The sequence below is a fragment of the Chiloscyllium punctatum genome, chromosome 1 (genome assembly GCF_047496795.1).
Source record: "Chiloscyllium punctatum isolate Juve2018m chromosome 1, sChiPun1.3, whole genome shotgun sequence".
Classification (NCBI taxonomy): Eukaryota; Metazoa; Chordata; class Chondrichthyes; order Orectolobiformes; family Hemiscylliidae; genus Chiloscyllium; species Chiloscyllium punctatum.
Window position 1 is genome coordinate 174194682 of NC_092739.1, and position 12956 is coordinate 174207637.

Genomic DNA, 12956 nt, shown 5'->3' on the forward strand with positions numbered 1-12956 from the left:
CTGTGTGTCAGTGTGAGGGACTGTCTGTCAGTGTGAGAGTCTCAGTGTGGGCATGACTGTGTGTCAGTGTGAGGGAGTGTCTGTCAGTGTGAGAGTCTCAGTGTGAGGATGACTGTGTGTCAGTGTGAGGGAGTGTCTGTCAGTGTGAGAGTCTCAATGTGGGGATGACTGTGTTACAGTGTGGAGGAGTGTCTGTCTGTGTGACAGTCTCAGTGTGAGGATGACTGTGTGTCAGTGTGAAGGAGTGTCTGTCAGTGTGAGAGTCTCAGTGTGGGGATGACTGTGTGTCAGTGTGAGGGAGTGTCTGTCTGTGTGACAGTCTCAGTGTGAGGATGACTGTGTGTCAGTGTGAAGGAGTGTCTGTCAGTGTGAGAGTCTCAGTGTGGGGATGACTGTGTCAGTGTGAGGGAATGTCTGTCACTGTGAGTGTCTCAGTGTGGGGATGACTGTGTTACAGTGTGAGAGTCTCAGTGTGGGGATGACTGTGTGTCAGTGTGAGGGAGTGTCTGTCAGTGTGAGAGTCTCAGTGTGGGGATGACTGTGTGTCAGTGTGAGGGAGTGTCTGTCAGTGTGAGAGTCTCAGTGTGGGGATGACTGTGTGTCAGTGTGAGGGACTGTCTGTCAGTGTCGATATAGCATGAATATTGATGTTGGTTTCTCCAGGGTGAGGGAGTACAACACCCAGGGCTTTGATTTGAGCAGAGATGGGAACGATTGCCATGGGACCTGACGGCAACATTTCCACAGAGAGGATGGTGTTATAGCGGAACATACTGCCAGAGGAAGTGGGAGAGCCAGGTCCGATGATAACATTTGATAGACAATTGGACAGGTACATGGACAGGATTGGTTCAGAGGGATAGGGACCAAACGCAGGCAAATAGGACCAGGTCAGTTTAGGAACCGCAACTGGCCTGGATGGGTTGGGCTGAAGGGCCTGATTCTGTGATGTATGACTCTGTGACTCTGTGTGTGTGTGAGTGGGTGAGTGTGAGTGTGTGTGTGTGTGTGTGTGTGGGTGGGTGTGTGTGTGAGTGTGTGTGTGTAGAGATTGTGTATCACTCTGTGTCACTGAGCCTGCATTCAATGTAGACATTGTCTGATTAACCTCCTGAATAGTCAGTCGAGAGAGGCTGGTCGAGTTTGACCACTTACCTGCAGCACGACTGGTTTGTCCTTGTGCAGCTGTGGAAGGGAGTGCAGCTTCTGTTGTCTCCAGCCCAGCTCCTGGGGGAAGTTAGGAACAGAACAATACTCAGAAAGCTGGTGCTTTTTATTTCTAAAAGCTGTTCCTTGGCTCAAGGATACTGTGTCCTTGATTGTTATTGAAGGATATATAAACCAGAATGGTTTTGTCCAGAATGAAAAGGAATTTGAGTGGACCTTTGTTTCTATGTAAACAGATGGGATGTCAGGCCAAAGTGGTCACGTTTGAGAAGTGACCTGTATAATGAAAGGGGAGTGGTCAGCTCTCGAGCTGGGCAGTTCTCGTTCAGTCCGGAACTGAGTGGGAGTTCAACAGTGAGCCGAGTGGAAACAAACTCTCTCTCCTTCGGTCCTTCTAACGTCAACCTGTAAGCAGCTGTTCCATTCATTTATACTGGTTTTTAAGGGGGTTTGCTTATTGGGACTGTTGTGTGTATTCGGAACAGCATAATTAAGTTCTGGTTTGGAGAGACTGAGTCTTGGGGGGGTTCTTTATTCTGTTCTTTGTGTTTGATGGTGTCATTTTGTGAATAAAGTTTTGTCTATTTTAAAATCTAGTAGTCAATCTAGCTAACTGACTCCCAGCAATTTTCCCTGGAGCCTTACTGAAACAAATTGCAAAGTTCAGGTCAGGGACTGCCTGCTTAAGAATGTGCTGAGTGCTCTGGCCTAGTCCATTATAGATTGGGAGCTCTTTGCGGGAGTTTAAACAGCAAGAGGTTGGTGTGAGGGTCTGTATTTCGGGTTTTGGTTTGGTTGTATAGACAAAGCTTGTGATAGGAATGGCTCTTTCAGTCGCCAAGAGTTTTCTGGATGTGGATGCAGTGACATTGGAAGTTTTGCAAAAAGTGAATCAGACCAAGCTGCAGGAATGAGCAGAGAAGCTGGAATTGGAACAGCCTGCTTCTGTGAGGGAAGGAGAGAGAATTACAGCAGTAGGTCACATTTAAAACTGCTGCAGAAACTATCAGAATAGATAGAGATGGCAAGGATTCAAGTACAAATACAGCAGCTTGAGTTCGAGGCGAGAGATAAGGAAAGGGCAGCAGAAATGAAACACTTTGAGTTACGATTAAAAGTAGAAGAGAGGGAAAAAGAGAGAGCAGAGAAAGAAAGTGAGAGTGAGCTTTTGAATTTCAAAAACTGGCACTTAAAAAGGAAAGTCAGTTTAAAAGGCTGAGGGTAGGCTCAGTGAGAAACAGAGTGAGGATGAGCAAGCCCAGTGAGGAACTGTTTAAGTATGTTCAAGCATCACCTACATTGATTGAGAAGGATGTGGAAGCCTTTTTCATCTCATTTGAAAAGGTGGCTAAATAAATGCAGTGGCCAGTGGCAGTGTGGGTTTTGTTGATCCAAACAAAACTTGTAGGTCGGGCTAGTGAGGTACTTGCATCACTATCAGAGGAGGTGTCTGGGGAATATGAGGAGGTGAAAAAGCCATCTTAAGTCCATATGAGTTTGTACCAGAAACCTCGAGACAACGTTTCAGCAATCGAAGGAGGGATCCTGGTCAAAGCGATCTTGAGTTTGAAAGGACCAAACAAAGTAATTTCGAAGATGGATAAGAGCTTTAACAATCAAGCAAACCTATGATGCCCTTAGAGAGGTAATTATTTTGGAGAAAATCAAAAGTTCACTGCCTGAGGTAGTGCAAACTCATGTGGAAGAGCAGAGAGTTAAAACAGCAGGATTCACAGCTGAAGGGACCGATGATTATGAATATAGAACATAGAACAAAGAATATTACAGCGCAGTACAGGCCCTTCGGCCCTCAATGTTACACCGACCTGTCATACCAATCTGAAGCCCATCTAACCTACACTATTCCATGTACGTCCATATGTTTGTAAAGTTGGTGAATCTACGACCGTTTAGGCAAAGCATTCCATACCCTTTACTCTCTGAGTAAAGAAACTACCTCTGACATCTGTCCTATATCTATCACCCCTCAATTTAAAGCTATGCCCCCTCGTGCTCACTGTTCCCATACTTGGAAAAAGTCTCTCCCTGTCCACCCTATCTAACCCTCTGATTATCTTATATGTCTCTATTAGGTCACCTCTCAACCTTCTTCTCTCTAACGAAAGCAGCCTCAAGTCCCTGAGCCTTTCCTCGTAAGACCTTCCCTCCAAACCAGGCAACACCCGAGTAAATCTCCTCTGCACCCTTTCCAAAGCTTCCACATCCTTATAATGCGGTGACCAGAACTGTCCACAATACTTCAAGTGCGGCCACACCAGAGTTTTGTACAGCTGCAGCATAACCTTATGGTTCCGGAACTTGATCCCTCTATTAATAAAAGCTTAAACACTGTATATGCCTTCTTAACAACCCTGTCAACCTGGGTGGAAACTTTCAAGGATCTGTGTACCTGGACACCGAGATCTCTCTGCTCATTTACACTACCAAGAATCCTACCATTAGCCCAGTACTTTGCATTCCGGTTACTCCGACCAAAGTGAATCACCTCACACTTGTCCCCATTAAACTCCATTTGCCACCTCTCAGCCCAGCTCTGCAGCTTATCTATGTCTCTCTGTAACCTACAAGATCCTTCATCACTATCCACAACTCCACCGACCATAGTGTCGTCTGCAAATTTACTAACCCACCCTTCTGCACCCTCATCCAGGTCGTTTATAAAAATGACGAACAGCAGTGGACCCAACACCGACCCTTGTGTACACCACTGGGAACTGGACTCCATCTTCCGTAATTACACCGGCACCACTCCCCACCTCTTCCTCCGCTACATTGATGACTGCATTGGCGCCACCTCGTGCTCCCGCGAGGAGGTTGAGCAATTCATCAACTTCACCAACACATTCCACCCTGACCTTAAATTTACCTGGACCATCTCTGACACCTCCCTCCCCTTCCTGGACCTCTCCATCTCCATTAATGACGACCGACTTGACACTGACATTTTTTACAAACCCACCGACTCCCACAGCTACCTGGATTACACCTCTTCCCACCCTATCTCTTGCAAAAATGCCATCCCGTATTCCCAATTCCTACACCTCCGCCGGATCTGCTCCCAGGAGGACCAGTTCCACCACAGAACACACCAGATGGCCTCCTTCTTTAGAGACCGCAATTTCCCTTCCCACGTGGTTAAAGATGCCCTCCAACGCATCTCGTCTACATCCCGCACCTCGACCCTCAGACCCCACCCCTCCAACCGTAACAAGGACAGAACCCCCCTGGTGCTCACCTTCCACCCTACCAACATTCGCATAAACCAAATCATCCGCCGACATTTCCGCCACCTCCAAAAAGACCCCACCACCAGGGATATATTTCCCTCCCCACCCCTTTCCGCCTTCCGCAAAGACTGTTCCCTCCGTGACTACCTGGTCAGGTCCACACCCCCCTACGGCCCACCCTCCCATTCTGGCACTTTCCCCTGCCATCCGCAGGAACTGTAAAACCTGTGCCCACACCTCCTCCCTCACCTCTATCCAAGGCCCTAAAGGAGCCTTCCACATCCATCAAAGTTTCACCTGCACATCCACTAATATCATTTATTGTATCCGTTGCTCCCGATGTGGTCTCCTCTACATTGGGGAGACTGGGTGCCTCCTAGCAGAGCGCTTTAGGGAACATCTCCGGGACCCCCGCACCAATCAACCAAACCGCCCCGTGGCCCAACATTTCAACTCCCCCTCCCACTCTGCCGAGGACATGGAGGTCCTGGGCCTCCTTCACCGCCGCTCCCTCACCACCAGACGCCTGGAGGAAGAACGCCTCATCTTCTGCCTCGGAACACTTCAACCCCAGGGCATCAATGTGGACTTCAACAGCTTCCTCATTTCCCCTTCCCCCACCTCACCCTAGTTCTAAACTTCCAGCTCAGTTACTGTCTCCTTGACTTGTCCGGACTTGTCCTACCTGCCTATCTCCTTTTCCACCTATCCACTCCACCCTCTCCTCCTTGACCTATCACCTTCATCCCCTCCCCCACTCACCCATTGTACTCTATGCTACTCTCTCCCCACCCCCACCCTCCTCTAGCTTATCTCTCCACGCTTCAGGCTCACTGCCTTTATTCCTGATGAAGGGCTTTTGCCCGAAACGTCGATTTCGAAGCTACTTGGATGCTGCCTGAACTGCTGTGCTCTTCCAGCACCACTAATCCAGGATGAACATTTCCCATCAACCACCACCTTTCAGCAAGCCAATTATTGATCCAAACTGCTATGTCTCCCACAATCCCATTCCTCCATATTTTGTATAATAGCCTACTGTGGGGAACCTTATCGAACGCCTTGCTGGAATCCATATACACCACATAAACCGGTTTACCCTCATCTACCTGTTTGGTCACCTTCTCAAAGAACTCAATAAGGTTTGTGAGGCACGACTTACCCTTCACAAAACCGTGCTGACTATCCCTAATCAACTTGTTCTTTTCTAGATGATTATAAATCCTATCTCTTATAATAATTTCCAACATTTTACCAACAACTGTAGTAAAGCTCACTGGTCTATAATTACCAGGGTTGCCTCTACTCCCCTTCTTGAACAGGGGAACCACATTTGCTATCCTCCAGTCTTCTGACACTATTCCTGCAGACAATGACGATTTAAAGATGAATGCCAAAAGCTCGGCAATCTCCTCCGTGGCTGCCCAGAGGATCCTAGGATAAATCCCATCTGGCCCAGGGGACTTATCTATTTTCACACTCTGCAGGATTTCGAATACCCCTTTCTTTGTGAACCTCAATCCCACTTAGTCTAGTAGCCTGTATCTCAGTATTCTCCTTGACAACATTGTCGTTTTCTAGAGTGAATACTGTCGAAAAATATTCATTTAATGCTTCTCCTATCTCCTCTGACTCCACACACAACTTCCCACTGCGATCCTTGATTGGCCCTAATCTTACTCTCATCATTCTTTTATTCCTTAAATGCCTATAGAAAGTCTTAGGGTTTACCCTGATCCTATCCGCCAACAACTTCCCATGTCTCCTCCTGGCTCTTCTGAGCTCTCTCTTTAGGTCTTTCCTGGCTACCTTGTGACCCTCAAGCGCCCTAACTGAGCCTTCACATCTCATCCTAACATAAGCCTTCTTCTTCCTCTTGACCAGAGATTCCACTTCCTTCGTAAACCACGGTTCCTGTGCTCTACAGCATCCTCCCTGCCTGACAGGTATATACATATCTTGGACACACAAGAGCTTTTCCTTGAATAAGCTCCACATTTCTGATGTGCCCATCCCCTGCAAACTCCTTCCCCATCCTATGCTTCCTAAATCTTGCCTAATCACATCGTAATTGCCTTTCTCCCAGCTGTAACTCTTGCCCAGTGGTATACACCTATCCCTTTCTATCACTAAAGTAAACATAACAGAATTGTGATCGCTATCACCAAAGTGCTCACCTACCTCCAAATCTAACACCTGGCCGGGCTCATTACCCAGTACTAAATCTAACGTGGTTTCACCCCTTGTTGGCCTGTCTACATACTGTGTCAGGAAGCCCTCCTGCACACACTGGACAAAAACTGACCCATCTATAGTACTCGTACTATAGTGTTCCCAGTCAATATTTGGAAAGTTGAAGTTCCCCATGACAACTACCCTGCCTCTCTCACTCCTATCGAGAATCATCTTTGCTATCCTTTCCTCTACATCTGTGGAACCATTCGGAGGCCAATAGAAAACTCCCAACAGGGTGACCTCTCCTTTCCTGTTTCTAACCTCAGCTGATACTACCTCAGTTGACGAGTCCCCAAACATCCTTTCTACAACTGTAACACTGTCCTTGACCAACAATGCCACACCTCCCCCTCTTTTACCATCTTCTCTGTTCTTACTGAAACATTTAAATTCTGGAACCTGCAACAACCATTCCTGACCCTGCTCTATCCAAGTCTCCGAAATGGCCACAATATCGGAATCCCAGGTACCAACCCATGCTGCAAGTTCACCCACCTTATTCCGGATGCTCCTGGCGTTGAAGTAGACACACTTCAAACCAACTTCTTGCTTGCCGGTGCCATCTTTCAACACTGAAACTTGATTTTGGAGCTCCCAACTCTCAACCTTTTCTATACTCAAACTACAATTTGGTTCCCATCCCCCTGCTGGATTAGTTTAAACCCATCCCAATAGCCTTAGTGAATTTCCCCCCAGGATATTGGTACCCCTCTGGTTCAGATGAAGACCATCCTGTTTGTAGAGGTCCCACCTACCCCAGAAAGAGCCCCAATTATCCAAGAATCCAAAACCCTTCCTCCTGCGCCATCCCTGTAGCCACGTGTTCCACTCCTCTCTCTCCCTATTCCTTGCCTCACTAGCACGTGGCACGGGCAACAAACCAGAGACAACAACTCTGTTCGTCCTAGCTCTAAGCTTCCACCCTAGCTCGCTGAATTTCTGCCTTAAATCCCCATCCCTTTTCTGACCTACGTTGTTAGTGCCTATTTGGACCACAACTTGGGGCTGCTCGCCCTTCCCCTCAAGGATCCCAAAAACATGATCCGAGACATCACGAACCCTGGTATCTGGGAGGCAACACACTAACCATGAGTCTCTCTCATTCCCACAGAACCTCCTATCTATCCCCCTAACTATGGAGTCCCCAATGACTAACACTCTGCTCCTCTCCCCCCTTCCCCAGAGACCTGTACCCCATTGCTTACCCCTGGTAAGTCCCCCCCAACAGTATCCAAAACAGTATACATGTTATTGAGGGGAACACCCACAGGGGATCCCTGCACTGCCTGCTGGTTCCCTTTCTGTCCCCTGACTGTAACCCCATCTGCCTTTTTCTTGTACCTGAGGAGTGACTACCTCCCTGTAACTCCTCTCAATAACCCCCTCCACCTCCCGAATGATCTGAAGTTCATCCAGCTCCAGCTCCAGTTCCCTAACGTGGTTTTTGAGGAGCTGGAGTTGGGTTCATTTCCCACAGATGTAGCCAGCAGGGACACTAGTGGTGACCCTTACCTCCCACATTCTGCAGGAGGAACATTCAACTGCCCAAACCTCCATTCCCACCATTCTAAATTCCCAAAGGGACTGTAGAAAAATAAAGAATAAAAAAGCCTAGTTTCCAATCTGGCGCACAGAACCTTTTTTTTGAATTGAGGAGGAGGATGGGTGGGAGACACTACCCGAGGAGTGTTTCAGGTAACCCAACCACCCAAATAGATGACTTCCCAGAAGTCCTTCGCTCCTCCCTCGTACCTCTCGGCAAATTATGAGCTGGTTCACGGTTTGGCTTCCAAAACCAATTTCAGTCCCTGAGGGATAGAAATTGGGGCAAAGAGAAATTCTTACATGGAAAGGGAAAGGTAGATCTCAGTGAAGATCATAAGGAGAACTTAGCACAGGGTAAGAAAGAAACCCTTGAGGGGGACAAAGAAATTAAAAAGCTCCAGTGTTTACATTGTAATAAAATGGGCCAACACAAAATCACAGTGTTGGTGGGCAAGGAGAAAGCCAGATGGAGGAAAACCAGACAAGCCTGGGAATTTTGTTGGACTAGTAACAAAAGCACAAGGGAAGTGAGACAACTGCCTCAGAGCGTACAAGATGGTCAGAGGTTTGTTAAGGAGGAAGTGCCAGATCTGCTTAAAAAATATCCATGCAAGGGTCAAGTTTATTCACACAGGGCCAGGAGCAGTAGGTTACAATATGAAGGGACACAGGATCCTCTCTGTGTGTAATGCTGAGGGATGAGGAGATATGTACTCCTGAGGGACTATTGCCAGAAAAGGTGCTGCTAACAGGAATTCATGATGAGACAAAAAATGCTCAATTATGTAAAGGAAGCTGGAGAGTCCAGAGAAGATTGGAGAATTTGTGGTAGGAGTACTGGACATACTCTCAGCTCCATCAGCTGATTCATCGGTAGGCGTGCTGCCTACTCTAGTTGAAAAGCCAGTGGAGACACAGGCACCTGAAGACATGAAGAATGTTTTTCCAGGAATTTTCCCTGATTGTGTGATCACCAAATCACAGAGTCACAAGCTGATGCAGGAAAGATCAAAAGGCACAGATAAGGAAGCTGACATTGTGTTATCCTAAACTTGCTTTGATCAGATAAGTGGGACAGAGAAGGAGCACATAGGTAAACATGCCAGTATCTTTAGCTCGATTGAGATGATTGAATTACAGCAGAAAGAGAAGGAGTTCAAACAGTTCTATCAAATGGCATTTACAGAGAAGGAGAGTGAATACATCCCTGTATGTTATTACTTAACAAAGATGGTTTGATGAGTAAATGGAGACCATCACACATTCAAGCAGATGGGAAATGGGCAGAAGTGTACAGAAAGGAGGCGCTGCGAGTGACACATGAGCTACCACTTGGAGGTCATTTCGGGGTGAGGAAAACACAGGCTCAAGTCCAAAGGCATTTTCACTGGCCTGGGCCGCACAAGGATATAGTTGAATTTTGCTCGACGTGTCATACAGGTCAGCTAATCCGAAAACCACAGGCAGTAATAAAACCTGCAGCTGTAATATCTACTCCAGCATTTGAGGAACCTTTCACAAGAGTCTTGATTGGTTATGTCAGTCCCCTACCTCAAACAAAAAGCGGAAGTAAGTATTTATTATCAATAATGAATGTGTCGACTAGATTTCCAGAGGCAATCCCATTACGCAACATCACAGCTAAAAGAGGCAGAGAAGAATTACTTACACTTTTTACTCAATACTGACTGCCAATAGATACTTAACTAATTCCAGACAAAAAAAACAAAAAAACTACGGTTGCTGAAATCTGAAACAAAAACAGAAGTTGTTGGAAAAACTCAGCAGGTCTGACAGCATCTGTGAGGAGAAGTCAGAGTGCACATTTCGGGTCCAGTGATCTTTCCCCAGAACACCTGAAGAAAGCTGACAGGAAATTTGATAAAGTTTTTCAAAATCACGAGAGGTTTGGAGAGAGAAGATGGAGAGAAACTATTCCCAGTTGTAAAAGAATCAAGAACAAGACGGCACAGAGTTGAAGTGATTTGCAAAAACAGCAAAAGCACCATGGGAAAAATCTTTTTGACACAACAGGAGGTGAGGGCCGGGAATACACAACCTGCAAGTGCCATGGAGGAAGGATGAGGACGGTATGAGGTGTTGTTTGAATTGGAACAATGTGCCAGGCTTCAAAGAGGCAGCAGCAGAATGGCACTAAGTCAGAATGATTGGCAGAGAGCTAGCACTAGCACGATGGGCTGAATAGCCTTTTCTGTGCTGCAACAATGCTGAGATTCTGTGACTAACCTGTGGAAAAGCCAGTCTTGGATGGAGGGTGGAGGTCCATCACCTGCCTTGCTCAACTCAAAGAGACCTTCACAAACCACAGGGTTTCTGGACAGACAACAGGTCAACATCTCTCACTGAGTTGGTGCAATGATTCATTACAACCCAGTGATGGTCTCATCCAGCATGGAATCCCACTGTGCACCTCACAACCCAGCACAGCACAGGAGGACACTACTGAACAACGAGGGGTTTACAACATACATCCATGGACATGGGCATTGCTGCTTGAGCCAGCATTTACCACACATGCCAGGGTGCCCACTGACAAGGTGGGATTGAGCTGCCTGCTGGAACTGCCGCACTCCAAGTGCTGCAGGCAGGCGCACAATGTCCCCAGGGAGAGAGAGCCAGGGTTCTCACCCAGACACACTGAGTGAGCACTGAGATGTTATTGTGTGGACAATCTCTTCAACATTACACGTGCTCTGCTTGAACTCCAGTTTTGAATCTGTCTGAAGTGGAGAGGGCCCTGTGAAAGTCTCATTGCCATTACCCAGCATTCCCCAGACTGAGAATCCCAACATGCAATGGGCAGGAATAAAACATAACCCTGGGTGTGGAAAGACATCATTCATACATTCCCCCACACAGCAAAGACCATTGACTGAATGTATATGACATTTGAGAGGTTTGTTGGGGAAGATTACTAACCTGTTGTCTCTTCAGTCGTTGTCGGAGCCTCTGTTGTGGGAATTGTAGTAGTGGGTGTTGTGGCAACTGTTGGAAAGGAACAAACAGAAACAATCTCAATGAATGTGGGACCCTGTTCCTGCATTGGTGTCTCGGGAGTGTGAGGGTCAGGCTGATCACAGCTATGGGCGCAATTTTAAATCTCCTGGGTGCAGATGGCCTTGGGAATGGAACACTTGAACAACATCACAGGTTCCTGACACCTCCTTTTTCTTCATTCCCGGGATATGGGGGGGGTCACTGGATGGGCCTACATTTATTGCCTGTCCCTAATTGCCCTTGAGAAGGTGATGGTGAGCTGCCTTCTTGAACCCCCATGTCCTGGAGAGACCCTTTTGATAAGGTCCCACAGAACAGGCTCATGGGTAAAATTAAAGCACCTGTGGGAAGGGGGGAGGATATTGACACGTGTTGGGAATGGGTTGACAGACGGGAAACAGGGAGTTGGAATAATTGGGTCTTTGTCGGAGTGGCAGCCAGTGACTGGTGGGGTACCACCTGGATCTCTGCTTGGCACCAGCTAGTCACAATATATGCACATGACCTGGATGGGGGAACCAATTACAACATTTCCAATTTCACTGACAACACAAAACTGGGGGGGGGGAGGGGGGGGGGGACTGTGAATTGTGAGGAAGGGGCAAGGAGGCTTCAAGGTGATTTCAACAAGTTGAATGAGTGAGGGAACACATGGCAGATGCAGGACAACATGGTTCAATATGGAGTTAGACACTTCCGGGTGGAAATCAGAAAGGAAGGGAATTATTTAAACACTGATACCTTGGGAAGTCTGGATGGACAAAGGGGGACTTTGGGCACCAATTAATGACAGTAGACAGCGAGGCACAGCCAAGCAATGAGGAAGGTAATTTGTATATTGTCCTTCAGTGCAAGAGGATCTGGGTTCAGAGGTCAGGATGTCTTGCTGCAGTTATACAGGGCCTTGGGAGAGCACAGCTGGAGGGTTGTGTGCAGGGTTGCCCCCCACCCCCACCCCCCAGCTATGAGAGGACATAGCGATGACATTTGAGAGGTTTGTTGGAGAAGATTACTAACCTGTTGTCTCTTCAGTCGTTGTCGGAGCCTCTGTTGTGGGAATTGTAGTAGTGGGTGTTGTGGCAACTGTTGGAAAGGAACAAACAGAAACAGGGTAGAGAGGGTGCAGGGAGGGTCACCAGTCTGATACTGAGGATGGCAGGACGGTCCCATGAGGAGAGATTGGTTCACCTGGCCCTGTATTCAGTGGGGTCTGATTTAAACACACAAACAGGGCTGGACAGACTCGATGCTGGGAGGGTGTTTCCCCGGGGTGGGGAGACTAGAACCAGGGTCACAGTCTCAGGATACAGGGGAGACCATTTCGGTCTGAGATGAGGAATCAGCTCTTCACTCAAAGGGCAGGGAACGTGTGGAATTCTCTGTCACAGAGGCCGTGGTGGACAAGGCACGGAAAACATACGAGAGAGAGAGAGAGAGAGAGAGAGAAATGTCCTCAATTCTGAAGGCTTCAAAGGGTGTAGGGAGAATAGCGAATGTAACATTTTGATTGAAGACGAGACATGATGATATTGAATGGAACAGCAGGCTCGACAGGCCGAATGGCCTACTCCTGCTCCTTGTCTGGATGTTTCCCCAATACAGTTAGGGAGAGAGAGCCAGGGTTCTCACCCAGACACACTGAGCGAGCACTGAGATGTTGTTGTGTGGACAATCTCTTCAACATTACACGTGCTCTGCTTGAACTCCAGTTTTGAATCTGTCTGAAGTGGAGAGGGCCCTGTG

General features: G+C 47.6%; 1 protein-coding gene across 1 annotated transcript in view; it reads right to left on the reverse strand.

The window, feature by feature from the left end:
• Nucleotides 1-12956, reverse strand: part of LOC140480780 (uncharacterized) — a 65042-nt gene that overhangs the window by 12558 nt on the left and 39528 nt on the right. Inside the window, exons 3-5 of the mRNA XM_072576147.1 lie at nt 12231-12296; nt 11136-11201; nt 1156-1227 (exon numbers count right to left, since the gene is read on the reverse strand). Of these exons, the coding sequence (XP_072432248.1) occupies nt 1156-1227; nt 11136-11201; nt 12231-12296 (204 nt within the window). The remainder of the gene's footprint in view (nt 1-1155; nt 1228-11135; nt 11202-12230; nt 12297-12956) is intronic.